General features: G+C 36.9%; 1 protein-coding gene across 1 annotated transcript in view; it reads right to left on the reverse strand.

The window, feature by feature from the left end:
• The window catches only part of LOC124163032 (histone-lysine N-methyltransferase 2C-like), a 155,788-nt gene that overhangs the window by 113,340 nt on the left and 25,688 nt on the right, over positions 1-16,760 (reverse strand). Inside the window, exons 12-23 of the mRNA XM_046539843.1 lie at positions 15,541-15,638; positions 14,710-14,991; positions 11,794-12,000; positions 11,321-11,502; positions 10,786-10,950; positions 8,444-8,607; positions 6,803-6,997; positions 6,384-6,608; positions 5,438-5,700; positions 3,387-3,515; positions 3,068-3,193; positions 2,641-2,791 (exon numbers count right to left, since the gene is read on the reverse strand). Of these exons, the coding sequence (XP_046395799.1) occupies positions 2,641-2,791; positions 3,068-3,193; positions 3,387-3,515; positions 5,438-5,700; positions 6,384-6,608; positions 6,803-6,997; positions 8,444-8,607; positions 10,786-10,950; positions 11,321-11,502; positions 11,794-12,000; positions 14,710-14,991; positions 15,541-15,638 (2,187 nt within the window). The remainder of the gene's footprint in view (positions 1-2,640; positions 2,792-3,067; positions 3,194-3,386; positions 3,516-5,437; positions 5,701-6,383; positions 6,609-6,802; positions 6,998-8,443; positions 8,608-10,785; positions 10,951-11,320; positions 11,503-11,793; positions 12,001-14,709; positions 14,992-15,540; positions 15,639-16,760) is intronic.

Here is a 16,760-nt window from a genome sequence, read left to right on the forward strand (position 1 = left end):
GTTGCTTTGAGGAAGTCCCATGAAACACACGACAGTTGCGGCAACTAAAAAGTCGCCTGTGCGCGGGGCCACAGTCAATTCCGTGTGTTTCATTAAAACATCCACAAAGCAACTAAATAGTTGCTTTGTAAAAGTTGCCAGTGCGCGGGGGCCCTAACTGCGACGATGTTTCAGCGATGATGATGCCCAGGCGACGCTCGCCCGGGCGACCACCATAGCGAAGCCGAAAAGCAAATGCGGGAAGATACAAAAATGGAGAAGGATTTACGTCAGTGCTGTTATTGTCGTCGATGAAGACAGGAACTCGTATTTATGCCCTAGCTTGGCATTCCCATCGTAAAAAATGCCCCAGATATGATACGCTAACATTTTTTCGCGTAGGAATTGTGAGGTTTAGGAGCCGATATTCACTTTTTACATTGTTTCTTATGGGACATTATGTTTCGATTAACATCATTTTGTTTATCGTCACATTTTTCAGGAACGGTAAGTGACGTTAAACGAGGACTCACTGTACCTTTTTATTTATGCAATCATCAAGTGAAATAGAAGAATAACATTTACTATGCTTTGTGTAATTCTATTACACGAGGTATTCGAAATTTGAGATATTCTAATATTTGAGCCATGATTAAATGTTCGAATTCAATATTCAAGTTCGAGAAGTATGCTATTCGACCCATCTCTACTGAAAACAGTAGTGGTCCATGTTGATTTTGAAGGACCACGCGAAATATGCATTGGAGCACATTTTAAATACTGCATAGATAGTTAGCATAGCATCAGGATCAATAGACACACTACCCCAACTTCTGACGACATCATTCGTTAATTTGTTTTAACTTGTGAGTCAGTTCAAAATATATTCTGTATTCTGCGATGTTGCTTAAAATTTTACTTTAATTGAAAACTTATTCGCATGCTTCACTGTCACAATTCTTATAACCTCAACAATAAACTGCTCAGCACACCTGGTAAGTAATCCGAAAGTAATATTTGCGTTTCTTCTTTTTTTAAACTTTTTGGCCTTGAATACGCTGCAGACCATTTCGGTTGGCTTTTGGCGCTAAATTCAAATCCTCGCCACCGTTCTGAGCCGGTTCCAAAGTGCCGCCTTTATGCGATCCATTCTCGATACCGGTTCTACAGGCAAGAACCGACAGTACCGAGAACTGGGTACTGGAACCGACCCTTCTCTATTACAAAGGTTGCAGATTTTGCTCATGGACCTTGAGAATAAACTAGAGATGGGTCGGTTCCGGTACCCCGGTTCTCGGTACTGCTGGCTCTTGGCCTATAGAGCCAGTATCGAGAGCCGATCACATAAAGTTGGTACTTCGGGACCAGCTCGGAATAGTGGTGAAGATTTGAATTTGGTGCCCAAGCCGAAATGGCCTGCTGCGTATATAAGGCCAAAAAGTGAAGAAAAGATTTTAAAAATGGACATATTACTTTTGGAATGCATGGTGTCCTTGTTTTTTTCTTTTGAGAGTTGTTCCCTAACACGAGCATTTAAGGGTTCATCAGTTCATCGCTCTTTGTAACATCGCTCATTGTAACATTTTGGTAGCCGTGGCCGCTTTCAGACGAGCTGACTTTTAGCCTGCCGCCGTCCATGGCTCGGTGCCACGGATGTAGTCAAACGAGTCGCAGGCCGCTGTTCGCATAAAATTCAGCCAGCTTTTAGATGAGACGACTCTCTGCAATGCCATGAACAGCGGCTGGCAGAAAATCGTTTCGTCTGAAAGTGGTCTTAAGAATCTTAATTAAACCTTGTTTTGGGTCTTAATTGAATCATGTACATACACAGTAATTCTTCAACATACGAAACAAGATGCGTTTCAGGAGTTTATTCAAAAGCTGATAAACCTATTCAAAGCATCCAAAAGTGTGGTTATCCTGCAGAATGCAACACTGCATTATAATTTTGTGCTAGCTCATGTCTGCTCATTTTATCCATGGTGTCGCTGTACCAGCATGCTGAGAAGTTTATTGTTGAGGTTATGAGAACCGTGACAGTGAAGCATGCAAATAAGTTGTCAATTAAAGTAGCAATTTAAGAAACATCGCAGAATACAGAATATATTTTTAACTGATTCACAAGTTTCAACAAATTAACGGATGATGTTGTCAGGAGTTGGGAGAGTTTCAGTATTGATTTTGATGCTATGTAGTATGTAATCTGAACTCCAAGCATATTTCGGGCAAGGCTTCAAAATCAACATCGATCACTACTGTTTTCAGTAAGTGCCTGTTCAGTACTGCAGGCAATAGTTCTGCCAAAAAAAGAATAGATAGGGGGAAAATGTTGAATTTTAAAAAATTAAAATCTGGAGAAAAAAACCAGTGGCTGCCTGATGTAATGAGACATTTTGGTTGATCATGTATTATTTAACAGAGCTTTCCTTCTAATTTACATCTTTAGTGAAATTATTTTCGTTCACTTCTTCAATTAAATTTTCCATTAATTCAGATAATAAGAGTTAATTCTTGTAACCGAGTATCGAGAACCTAGAACCGATTGGGGAGAACCCGACCGGTACCGAGAACCGAAAAAATTTCAGAACCAACTCATCCTTCCATTGAAATTCCCACCATGCACACTTCCAAAGCACATACTTGTATAGTAAAAGAAATTACCAGCAATATCTTCTAAGTTTTCCCCAGCTTTTGTTATATCATCCTCATCTTCATTCATAATTGTATTCACCAAGTCTGTGTCCAGCAGATCACCTGCTATTGGTAGTATATCTTTTAAGGCCTCTGTATCCCCTTCATCATCTTCCTCTTGCTGAAATTCAAACGGTGACATAGTTTAATTTCCTCAGTTCTGTGTCGTATAAAGCCGTAACTGAAATGTTTCATTTAATGCAAAAAATCCACAGAGGAAAAAATCATTCCCCTTGACCAGGTTCCCAGAAAAAAAATCATTTACCTTAACTCGGAACCCAGTCAAGGCGAATGTTTTTTCTCCGAGGATTTTTTGCACAATTTGTGCATTGCAAGTGACTCTGTAAGGTGATCACCATGGCAAGTACTGCTACATTTTAATTAGTTATTTTTTTACCTTTATCGGAGACTTTGTTTCAGTTTCCTTGCTTGTTTTTTCTTCCTCATCAGGCTTTTTAACTTCTACTTTATCAGTATCCTTCTCACGTTTCGCTTTCACTTCTTCAATAGCTTTTATTTCATCCTAGAATTATACAATAAAAGCTATAAAATCTTTACATAGACTTCAGAGCACAAATTATCTTCTAAAATGGAAAGAAATCAATTTGTTTTTTCCCTTTCTTATTATAAAAAATTAAATTAAAATTCTTTTTCAAACAAAATTATTCACATTAAAATTCTACCCAATATTTTTTAACCAAGGAGAAGAAGTATACCTGGGACAATTGGATGGTTTTGTCCTCACTAACATGAACAGGGGAGGCTCTTTCATCGTCCGAATCACTGCTGCTATGAACATCACGGCCTTTTGTAGTATCCAGCAACTCTTTCCCAAAAAAAGCTTCCTGGAATAAAAATAGAGAAATTATGAGACAACATTATAAAAATATGAACTCAATTGTTGAGGCCTTCACTTTGTAGAATTCCATATTTAATGTTTGGAAAGGAAATTGCTTAGCTTTTCTACAAAACACACACTTTATTGCCGACTAGTTTCGGTTACACTGTACCATTATCAAGACTAGTGATACACATCAGAATTTGCCGGTATATATACTCTGTGGTCGGGTGATTGGAGGGGAAGGGGAGGGGGGAGAGGTAAGTGACCTTCCCCGTCACTTACCTCTCCCCCCTCCCCTTCCCCTCCAATCACCCGACCACAGAGTATATATACCGGCAAATTCTGATGTGTATCACTAGTCTTGATAATGGTACAGTGTAACCGAAACTAGTCGGCAATAAAGTGTGTGTTTTGTAGAAAAGCTAAGCAATTTCCTTTCCAAACATTAATTATAAAAATATACAATCCATAAATGCCATAACAATTTCATTGAATCCAGAATATTAACAGATTATTTTTAATATTAATCCTTTAAATTTATCACCAAGTGTCATTCAAATCTCTTTCAACCATTTTCCTCTTTTTCCTAGCAATAATTGAAAATGTCCCATCATAGTTACTTTGTAGTAAATATTTGAACAAATTTTCAAATAAATAAAATTTATCTTGCACTCTCGCTGTTTTCCCTCAAGAATAGACATGTCATGATAGAGATGCACACACAGTTATGAATCTCTTTAAATGCAACAACCAAAAATATTTCCCAAGGTACCAATAAGATTTGACTGAATCCATTGATCATACATTTGACCCATCACTATCGTAAGATGACAATGTTGCAAGCATTCAAATACTTTTGATTGCTGTATAAAACATGGAATTGACATACAACATATCACAAGGATTCACTACCCAAACATATTGATATTGGAATCAAAGTTCTCCCAATGTATCGCCTTCTTTGTCTCAAATCTCTGGAAAATAAGAAATTGAGAACCATATTCAAGTGCAAGAGACTAATTGAGTAATCAAAACAATCCCTTAAAGGAATACTTCATTGCATAGTTGCGAATATTTTCTTATTAGTCTTTCTCGAAGGTTATTTAGGATTATTAACCATTCATTAAAAACAAAAGTTGCTTTATTACGTGTCATCCAATAGTAGTAAATTTTTTTTTGTAAAATAAAGAATCTCTATTCAAAACATACTTCTGGAAGTTTTAGAACCACCCACACACCCCCATTCATTAAAAAAATTAAGCTAGTCATGTTTAAATCATCACTTTGTTTTCAATATGATCTTAATCATCAATTCCATAGTCTTCATTTCCTATTACCAGCACAAGCCAAAGCAGCGGATGACACAAAAAATGTTATTACAGATTGTCATCACACAGAGATCTCATTTACCCAGAAAAAAGCCTCCAATTTCTGGATTCGGTATCATGACACGATAGACTGCTGCTGCTGCTAGATCAGCTGCTTTCCTTCATGGCTCCCCATTTAATCTACAATGTTAGCCAATTCAAATGTCCTGTTTTACCAGCAGAATAATGGCTACGCGCAATCTAACATACTTGGTTTTCATTTCAGAACTAGAGACATCCTTCTCAGATGAATTAAAAGTTTAATAGCCCCTCAATATGTCTTAATGGAAATAGTATTCCTTGAAACTTTCAGGATTTACCATAAAAATTTCATTTAATATCAATTCCCTGAGTTATCCAGGCTTATGTAGGAATTTTTATGGACTATAATTAAACATAGTATCAACATCCACAGCAATAGACATAGCAAAAGAAGGTTTTCGCATTATTGTCAAAAGAAGTTTAGAAAACATAAGTTATTTTTTTAATCAAATTTCACTTTTCAACAGCCCCAACAAATATTGATGAAAATACCAAATGATGTGGAAAAGTTTTTCACCTGTAAATATGATGGGTAACTTTCCATAAGCTTATTCTTAGGCTTCCTCCTCTGAGGCTTCCTTTTTGCAGGTTTTTCATCTTTGCCATCACCAGCTGTAGCTCCTGCAGCACCCTGGGCAGCTGTTCCTGTGGTTCCAGATGCAGCAACAGCACTTCCACCAATCACTGGGGATGCACCTGCTCCATCACCTTCTCCACCAAGACTTTCCTCATCCCTTTCTTTGCGAGTGCCCCGTAATTTTGCAGAGAAACCACCAATCCCTTAAAAAATAATCAATTCAGACAAGTTCTTAGATATTAAAAGAAAACACCTACTTTCTTTGTGGAGAATTTGGAAATAAGATGGGCAGCCGAGCATCTACTACCTATCTATGACATGTTGGCCATTAAAAAAATAAAATAAGAAATTTTCCTAACAGCAGAGCTCTGTCCAATAGCATTGCAACACCTTTGACATAGAAACATGTAAGCCAGGAGAGGCCAGGTACATCGAGTTCAATTCATCCAGGTTCATCGAGGGAGGGGGGGAGGTGCAATTGAGGGGTTTGCAAAGTAGTTCTTCATATCAAGAATGGACACATAACCCGTTTTGGCAGTGCTTGATGAAGGAAGGGGGTAACCCAATAACAAATTTGCTCACTAGGGGAAAAATGTCATAGCGCTCTTTTTGAATGGGCAGTTCCATTTACTGCTGCAGACAATCAATGTACCACTGTCACATATTGAAGTGAGGTGATATCACTCGTAGGGACTGGCAACATAATTTTTAAATAAATGGTGGTTAAACTCACCAGAGGCTTTGACAATGTTTCCCCTACTACAATGAAAGTATACGGTCAAGATCAGGAGAATTGTTGATAAATTGGTGTCATTTTTCCAAACAAAAATTCAACTGTAAAGAGTAGGTAAACTACCACCACTAAGTCAGTTTGTCAATCCCTCACCTAGCTTCTGCAAGTTTCTCTGCCTCTTTTTCCGGAGAATCATTACTCCATTCTCACTAGTAATGATAGTAAAACCTTCAGGTACATCAGGCGGACGCCCATCCTTTGTAGGAGTAACAACTGCGCCATCTTTAAGAGGGAAAGGAGCCACTTCCTGGGTTGATGTTTCGTCTATATCAAGTTCCATCTTACATGAAGAAGGCTCTGTTTGTTCCATGGAATTATCTGTAAACATAAAAATGTTAGTTCCATCTAAATAATTAAGATTAAATTTTAACAAAAACCTTTTCATTAAAATAACTGAATCTAAAATTTATAGTTTAATCATTCAAAAAATTTTCAAGATAAAGATATCAAAATCACAATTTATCGAAAATTAAGAAACTTTTCACAGAAAATTAGCATAGAAATGGAAATACCTCCACTAGCAGCAGCAACCACTGACTCAATAGTAGCCATTATTCCAGCTTCCGTATCAGCTGGAGAAATAACTTTCTTTTTCTTCTTCTTAGGTTGTTGTTCAAGGGCTAATGATCTGATCTGGTGTAGACCCACCTCAGACAAACAAACACCATCCAGATAAAACTGAGCCTGCGAATTTAACTTAGGAGGCTCTGAAAGGACAATGTGAAAAAAGAATAAAATGTTTTATATAATGACAAGAAAGTGAGTTATGACAATGAATGAAACAGATAAAACAATTCAGCATGAAAGAACTTAATAATAAATCCTCCATAGCTACAGAAGACCGATGGATAATCTGTAGTCTTTCAGGAACCAGCACTAAATAATACAACAATTGACAACAAAAAAAAGGTTTATCACTCATGCAAATAGATCATCTAAGTCCTAACCAGATATTTTCAGTCTTAAAACAAATAAACATTTACTTGGCTTAGAAGTTTATTTATGGAGATGATTCTTAAAATGCTCGAATAGATCTCCTTCAAAATCTATCATTTTACCTGTAGTGAGACACATTCAAGATCACTCATGTAATGATGGAGCATTGAGCATTAACAAAATCGATTGTCCTAAAAAAAATAAGGTTAACAAAAGTGTTTTATGTGCAAACCTCTTCTTCCAATAAGCCAATATTCAATATTAACAAAAAATATGGCAAGCCATATTAGTGTTAATGTTGAATATTGAAAATATGGCTTCTTAATTCTGCATATTTTATCAAAGCATTTAAAATTATCAGAGACAGATGTAACCTTTTGACCTTAGCATTAATTGAAGGATTTTTTACATGCTGCAACATTACCTTAAAAAACTAATGTATCAAAAAAAAACTAATGTGCCAAATATGAATGGAAAAACTTGTAACCTGTGATGCATGCAACCTTATACCTGTATTTTTATTTGATAAGCTTTAGTGTCTTAAAAAAAATCCCCAGATTTTACAATTAGAACAAAATACTCACTCTTATCCACTCTACTGATTGACATAATAAATTCCATTAAATAATTAAGGACCTTATAATGGAGAAGCACATAACATTTTTTTGAAATTACAGTTGACTCCCGATTATCTAGCTGTGGTTTATCCATGTTGTGGATTATCCGTGCATGAGTTTACACAGTGACAGTGTAGTTCCCGACATCTTGCAGTGGATTTGGAAAATCACCGCAAGAATCTCTTCTCAGGATCTGCAATCTCACAGCCACTGATGCATGGTTTTCGGAAACCAGGTATTATGTGGAGCAGTCGGAATAAGAGTACAATCACCTTATCCCTGATAAAAATATCGTGGTTGGGAAGAAAAAGCTATCTAAAATAACGGACAATGTGCGTGAATAATAGTACATTTTTTGATTTACGTAAATTGTGAAAATTACATGAAATTAAAGTGAAAGTTTGTATTAATTGCGTTTTCTGATTATTCGTGCCACCTCTCCCCATCATTAGACCGGATAATCGAGAGTCTGCTGCGTAATGATTAGCTTAACAGCTTCCTTCCCCTCACATGACTGAAGATGAATATTTCTCATACATAACTGATAACAGATTTTTCTGTAATAAAAAAAATTGGAGTATTACATGAGATGGTACATACCAGGGCTCTTAGTGGGAGTAGGAGGCTTTGGTGGCGGAGGAGGAGGTAACAGGTGAGGTGGTGGAACATCCCTCGGACGGCATAATATACAGTTATAACCCTCTTCAGCACATCGCTCTGCTTCACTTTCAGTGCGAATCATATCGCATGCTCCATGCAACCACCTGCAAGACGAATAGGAATCACTTAGGAGTACATTCACAGAAAAGTGAAGGGAAGAATCCCACATTCACTTCATCCAATTTTTTCCTTAGAATTATACCACATTTTTTTAGACCAAAAATCTCAATTCAACTCTTCCAACTACTTGAACTATACATTAATTCCACTCTATTCCAATATAATTTCTCTCCCAACTTCTCAAACTTTTTCCAATGAGGATCCAAGTATGTATATGGAAACAAATTGAATGAGAAAATTCTATATGCTCAAGAGGGAATTAAATATGAAATAATGCTACATACATGGTAATATGAACGGGATATCAACAATGAAGGAAGATACAAGAGACAGACCTAGCACACTGTATCCATGAAACAAGATTTACCGTATTTCTCCAAATATAGTCCCCCCCAAACTCCCCCCCCTAATTTTGAGGCTTCAGTTTTGGGAAAAATATAAATAAATGCCTTTGAATATAGTCCCCCCTTTACTTTCACCATGGGCATTTTTGTAAAAAAAAAGGGGACTATGTTCAGATAAATAAAATCCTTTTAAGGCCATGCATGGTGCTCTTTTTTATGAGAGGAATTGCCCTGGTATTCTCATCCCTCGGATTTGGGACCCAACTCAACGGGATGCCCAGCCATCAACCCGGTCACTGGACTAGACCTTTTAGCCCTACCTTAGCACAAGTCCACAGTCAACTTATTGCATTACCAGTGTTTTTTTCACCAAATATTGCTTTTGATTTTCAATAATTTACACTTGAATTAGAATAATTAACACTTTTTTAAGGTATCATTGAATTTTAAATGAATTTCTAGCGTTATCCACAGGAATCCTGCAATGCCTGAGGATAACCACAAAATTAGTGAATACAAAATACTAAAACTATAAATTCAGAAATCTGTTATTTGTAACACTAAAATTTTGTTTAAAAATTGCTTAGACACAGAGCAAAACAAAGAATTCATTTCACAGTAAAAAAATTGGAATATGCAACTAAGTGTTTTTCTGTAAAAACCATTGACAATATAACCACTTCCTGCAGTGAGGAGGATCATAAATGAGTGGGAGGATTGAGCTTAATTGCTGAGGAGTGGGCCTAAGGTCTCACTAAGCTGAGTCTCGAGCAGGGGCTGAAAGAATCAGACACTGCTACCTGAGCTGTCACTTCCCTTCCCCCATGCCAGCTATAGTCGACATTCGGTTGTTTACGTTGAAAATTCCACGCCAACTATACACGACGTTAGGTCTTCTGCATATGAAAATGCTTGTTTGTTCCATCAGATGTTCGGCGCGAAAGGGTTAAAGGAACGCCAAATTTGATGGCTGTGGATAACGTATTTTTTTAAGTACTCCATAATTTTCCTGAGTGTCTAGTCATTATAATTCTTGGAGTGCAATTATTTAAGTTAATACCGATTGGCAATTTTGCTTGAATGAGCTTATATTGCCCTTAAGACACACAAAATAAAATACACTGTTGGAATTCCATTGATATACCAGTAAATACCTATTTCCATGACTGCTACATATACAGTTGCCTCTTTATTATGGAGTTTACTGGACCAATAAACTGGAGGTCTAATAATGAAATTATGAATGTTAAATTAATCGCCATGGTTCCATAGAAATGAAGTTTATTATACAATATTGCGTGCATGCTGAAGTATCTCCTACAGAAGAAAGAACCATAATTAACGTTCTTGGGCACAGTGCATGAGGAGACCTTAAACGTAGAACAATGATTATAGCATAGCATAGTGAATATCCACCTAAATACCATTACTTATTTGTGAAACTTCAAAATAACGTTCTTTCTGTAACTGCCGGGACCGGGACGGGGTACCAACTATTTGCTTTGTATTAACGGGAACTTTGTAATAAGGTGTTTTGTATTATTGAGAGAGTACTGTACTATGTACGTGTGATGACTGAAGTTAGGTTTAGCAAGTTAGTTTTCCCGAGTAAAAATGTGGCAGTTGGCAATGCACTGAGGTCACAGTGGCAATTGCAGATGATGATACCTTACTATGTTTGCCACAGCAGGGCCATGAATTTTGCAGGGATATGATTTTCACACCCCTTTACCTTGAGTTAATTTATCACTTTTCAGGGTCCCAACTTATGATACTCAGAAAATAAAAATGATAAACAAATTACCAAATAACACATACCTCACACATTGGACACATTGAATAATCAACTCTCCTTCAGAATAAGGCTCACTGCAAGATGGACAGATGGATAAAGAGGCACATGGTCCACACTCTGTATAACTGTTCTGCCAAGTACAGTTGAAGCCTGGGTCATTGGAACCACACATCTGACAAAGGGCACACCTAAAAATTAAGTAATGAGAAAATTTAAATGAAAGTAAAAAATATTCACAGAAATTTAAGAAAAGGTATGGTAAAATGACATTTTACACTAATGATTATTACTCCATTAAGGTAGGGACTTCAAGCCAAGACCAATTCAAACAAAAATGTAAAAAAAAATATTTTCTACAAAAATGTAACTACACATCATCTGTCATTGGATAGAAACCAATTTGGCTTACAAGCAAAAGCAATTTACTTTTTTAATTTACTTAATTTAATAGTACACCATTTTCTATCCATATGTAAAGCACACACTCAAATAAAATATAAACAGCATTCACATGAGTAAGCAAAAATTATAACTGTAACAATCCATTGGTATACCTACCACTTGCATTTCCAATTTCCGTGAGGAACATAATCCAAAGGAGGATCCATACAGTAAATGTGATATGATATGTCACAGTCATCACATAATATTAGCCTTCCTTCATCATTTCGCTGCCCACATCCTTCACAAACAGTGCAATCTAAGCATCTCCAGCCTTTTTGGAGAATTACTTTGGTGACCTGGAAAGATATAAACAATATTCAGCTTCGATTAAACAATCAAAATTAGGTAATGAGAGGGGATTTGTGTAATATTACATGAAAGCAAGTCCCTAAGGAAATAGAGAACTGCTTGAAAAGATATCCCACACCTTGAAGAACAAGGTAACTACCACATCCAAAGCCGAAACTTATGAACTGATATTTATGAATTGTCCAAGTAGACATTGAAATACAGCCCTAACTGTAGCAAACGCAGCGACAAAAATGCATCTATTTAGAAACATTTTTTGACATATCAACCCAACTCACCTTGACATTCACACAGTATGGATGATAACACTGTCCACACTGTGCACATGATATCAAGCATCCTTCTTGATCACTCCCTAATGCACCACACATAACACACACATCTTGCAGCAAAACAAATTGGTCATTGGCTGAACATAGCACAAGCCTGTTCTCCACTCCAGGTTCATCATCTGCTTTGTTAGAGCTGGAGTCTGACTGGGGTCTCTGAAAAATTTGTCCACGATGAATTATTTTTCAACAAATAAATAAATTTTAACTGAAATCAGTATCTCTAATGAACAAAATAAGCTACACAAAGTATAATACAAATTTCCTTAACAAGTGACACCAGTGGGTAACACAGTAAAACCTATGGCAAAGATTGAACATTTCATTGGTAAACACATTCCCTGCAATCACAACGACAAAAAAATTGACTTCTGTTCAACCAAAAAAGTTTCCCTCATTCAATGACCTTTAGGAAAATGTAGTCATGAAACATGATGAGTGACATTGATATTAAAACGCATCAAAAACTCATGTAAAGAAATTAATAACACCTGGAGCTGGGCAAAGCCACTGAAAAAGTGTGTGATAAATATTATGACTAGAGCAAAGTTGTGAAGGCATTTGCCTCTTGAAAAAAAAATCACTTTCACAAAGTACCGTATTTGCACGAATCTAAGACGAGGTTTTTTCCCCTCCTAACTCCAGCAGAAAAGAGGGTTCGTCTTACAATAGGATGCAAAATTCTCTATGTCAATCGGGTTGCATAATTTACATCAAAAATTATGGATACCTGAGTTAGCCACCTGATAGCTATACAACGAAAAATCAACGTCAAAAATAGCTGAACAGTAATTTAGCTTATTTAATTTTGCGTTCAAGTAAAAAAAACATTTTCCATTTTTTGGCGGCAGGCAAAGATTCGGTGCATGCTGATCAGTCGCCGGGAGCACTTCTGCCGTACCTGCGAGATCGCCTGCTTTAGCCTGGATTCAGCTCCATTCAAGTTAAAGCTTGATCAACTAACAAAATGTTCGTGTGATTGGTTACAATTTACCTAAATTGTAACGTTAAAGCCTCAATGCCATCACAGAATAAACTGCTACAAAGTCGTTGCATTTTTCTCAGAGCAACGGTAGGAAGTAGGATCATGATTTGTCTCTGATTAGAGAGATCGATTCAGTTGTGATCCCGTGCAGAGTATTATGATGGCAGAGAAAAGAAGTCATTACACTGCCGCTTTCAAAAGAAAAGTTATACAGTGGAACCCTGATCTATCATTCCCGCATTGATCATTTTCCCACATTCATCGTTCGCCGTTTCTGGTCCCAAATAAAGTTCCATATAGACAATGTAATTTTTTCACGCATCTATCATTCCCCAAAGTATCATTTTCCCGTATTGATCGTTTGAAGATCTTGGTCCCGACTTATAATTTTCCCGCATCCACCGTTTGACGAAAATGAGACGAAATGAATACAATGTGTCATTTATGGCTAAAAACGACAGGCACATAGTATGAATATTCCCCAGGAGATGGAACTACCTTAGGGAGAGGATCAGTGCCATGGGAGAGCAACATTAGCGCATTTCCCAAGATCCGTTATCCCCCTCCATTCAGCACTCGCCCGCTCCCCTCTGAAGCTTTCCTCTTCTCCAAAATCAAACAAAAGGTCCCAGCTCGCGCAGGGATCGTATTACGAAGACCTTAGCTTTGAAAAAATATCAAGTTACACGAAAACAATAGAAAACTGTTTCATGCCCCCCCGGCCCTTTTCTCACCCACTGACCTTTTTCAGCCTACCTGCTTCAAAGTTCCCAGTTTCTGGAGGTCAACTGCTGCATGAATCACCTATTAGCCCAAAAGGTGTCTAACAATGAATTTCAGCAATTGGCATTACACATTTATTAGATTGAAATATTTGTAATGTGCTCGTAATTCAAAAAAGAAGGAGACGAAACACGACGTATTTCTAACGTTATTTAAGCATTTTTAAGCAAGGAACTAGTGGGAAAAATACGATGGTGATTTTGGCGAAACTCGATATCCTCGTGAGATGAGCTTCTCGGCAGTTAATGCGGCATTTTTTTCCGAAAACAGGATATCAGGTTATTATCAGTTATCAATTTACGAGTTATACTATAAGTCTCACTTGCAAGAGTAACTGACGAAGGGATATCTTCTCAGGATATTTTGTTTCTCCCTACTAACAATCCGAATTCATCTGGCCCATCTGGCACTATGCTAATTAGAAAAGAATGGGTATCTTTACGACAAAAAATTTCAGGGCGCAGTCATATGGTCATGCAGTATGCTCCTCCGGCCTCTGCAGTATGCTCTGCATATGCTGTAGGCAATAGCATCAGTTCCGAACTTCACCTCGTACGAGTGGTTCCCTACTTTCCAGGGTGGCTTGACTTCAAACCACTGAGTGTTTTCCGTGTGGGTTTAATAAAGTCAGGTTTCATTTTCACTAGTTCAATTTTATTTGTCTTTGGACCATGGCCCTGCCAAAGAAACTATTAGTCGATTAATAAACAATATGACCTAAGTGTCTCCATTAAGTACTAGTATTCCTGTAATTAGCTAAAATCTTGTTTGGATCCTTTACTGAATATCATAATTACACGCCAAAAATCCTGCATTTCCTGGGACATAGGCAACCTAGCCAAACATTCCCGCATTGATCGTTTATTCGTATCGTTATTAGGAAAAAAAATTTCCCTAGTAGAGTTCCAAAAAGGGGGCACCTCTTTTGTCTTTCTTGTCTTTGTCTATTGTCTTAGAACCGTGTTCGCCTATGATTCGTGCAAATACAGTAGGTGTTTTCATGAAAAGTTGGAATTCTCTCACCTGAGAAATGAAAATTTATAACTAAAGTCAAAAACTTGCTTTAATCCCACTGATGAAACAAAAACAGAGCTTACCTGTAGACCAACACCAGGAACTCCAAATATTCCCCTCATTTTGGTCTTGTGACCTCTCTTCCTCCCAAAATCTGGAAGTCCTCTCTGCTTTTTCTGATAACCAGCTCCTCCTTTGCCAGAACCGCCTACCTTGCCAGAACCTTTGGGACGACCAACACTTCCAATCCCAAGTTTCTTTTTAGCGATCTTACTAGCACAGAAAGGTTTACCCTTACCAAGGCCAACAGCCCTGATTGCTTGTCCACCCAACGAATCATCAATTCCAGAGCCATCTTTATATCCCTGAGAAAAATTCATGAATGAAATCATATCAGCTCTTAATACTCAGATTACTTCTTTGTCACATATTGCATTAAAAAATAATTTCATGTAAAATTAATAGACTGCCTATAATCAAACATTTGAAACAGAGAGCATATGAATTAAAATAAAAAATGTATTGATTGAAATTTTATATTGTACATTTACCCTCTCAGTCCTCAAACTGACTTTCAATCATTAAATTTTGTTTTTATTATTCATGAAAGTCACAAAATAAAAAGGAGGGTAAATTTTTCAGAATAGCAGTATTTCTAACAACAAGATAAGATACCATGTTAAGTAAGAATTAAGGAACACAATGAAAACAAAAGGCACTGAGATTTGGTACATAGATTTGACAAAGAAATGGATTTGTTCAAAAAAAGGACATGGAATTCGTATTTGATCAGGCTCTGCGTATCACCCATTCCTACCAATTACGACTGTCATAAGATGTCAACAGTAATACAATCAGTTTACATTAGTTTGTAGTAGTTGATTATGACAAATAAAATATACTACTGATCTCACCTTTTCTGAGTCCACATCCATCATTTCATCTCCACCCATATACAGTGATTCCTGAGATGTATTCATAAGACTAGATTCATACAAGCCATCATCAAGAGCTACAAACAAATGAAAAAGTATATAAATGACACAAATCAACTACAATTTCTCAATGAGCACTAAAATTACTCCAAGAAAATTTATCCATTAAAATAATAAATAAAATAACATGAAAACAGAAGTGTAACCATGTCATATTGTGCATCCTCTAAAAATTAAAATTGTACCCTCAACTCTTATATAAGGACATGCAAAAAGTGGGGTTAATTTATAGGCAAAAGTGGTGATATATTTGTACAAAAGCGATGTTATTTTGAAGCAAATGTTTATTTTGCAAACTACAGTAAAACTTCGATATTACGCACTTTGATTTTCCATCAAGTCTCGTTTTTACTCAGCGACACTCAAGTCCGGCCAGAAAGCATAGTGAATTGCAATGGTGAAACTTCGATTTTACATCTTTTCTTGATTTTACGCAGTTTTTTGATTTTGCGCAGCATAACCCCAGCCCCAAAGAGGCCGCTAATCTTGATTTTACGCAATTGTCTTTCGACTTGTTTTGAAAATCCCGACAGGACCAATATGAAGTTTGGTTATTTATTAGTCTCAACGAGTTGCAAAAATGAATACAGGAACGGTTGAAATGACGTCGCGCCGTTGAGAGTGAAACTAAAAACATCGCGAATCTAATTATTGCTTCCCCCTGTGCCCTCTCATTAATATTTCAGACTCATTTACGAACGCGAATATTGCTCTTAGATCAAATTTGCCGTAGAAGGATATCGAAACCTAAAACATACGGCAATTGTCGTGTATGCATAACTACTTTTGATTAAGACAGATGATCGTCGGAGATATTGACATTATCACCTTTCGTTTATTATTCAACTTATTGTTCTACACTGTTTATAGCATATTTATTGTAATTACAGATCTGGTTGTTAATTCGGAATCTCTATCCCTATCCCTAAGGTTTTCTAGAATTTTGCCAATGCTATGTTTTCCGTCGCCCCAACAAAATATAACGGCAAAATGAGCCATTAAAAATCCTCCCGTGCCAAAATGTTGGCTTCCAAGGTGATCGAAAAAAGACTACTCGTAATACTAGTCGTACGTCTAGTATGGACGTAAGTCGATGGTGATTCAACACAATGGTAAAAGCAGCATGCATTGTCTTATTC

The sequence above is a fragment of the Ischnura elegans genome, chromosome 1 (genome assembly GCF_921293095.1).
Source record: "Ischnura elegans chromosome 1, ioIscEleg1.1, whole genome shotgun sequence".
NCBI classification, from domain to species: domain Eukaryota; kingdom Metazoa; phylum Arthropoda; class Insecta; order Odonata; family Coenagrionidae; genus Ischnura; species Ischnura elegans.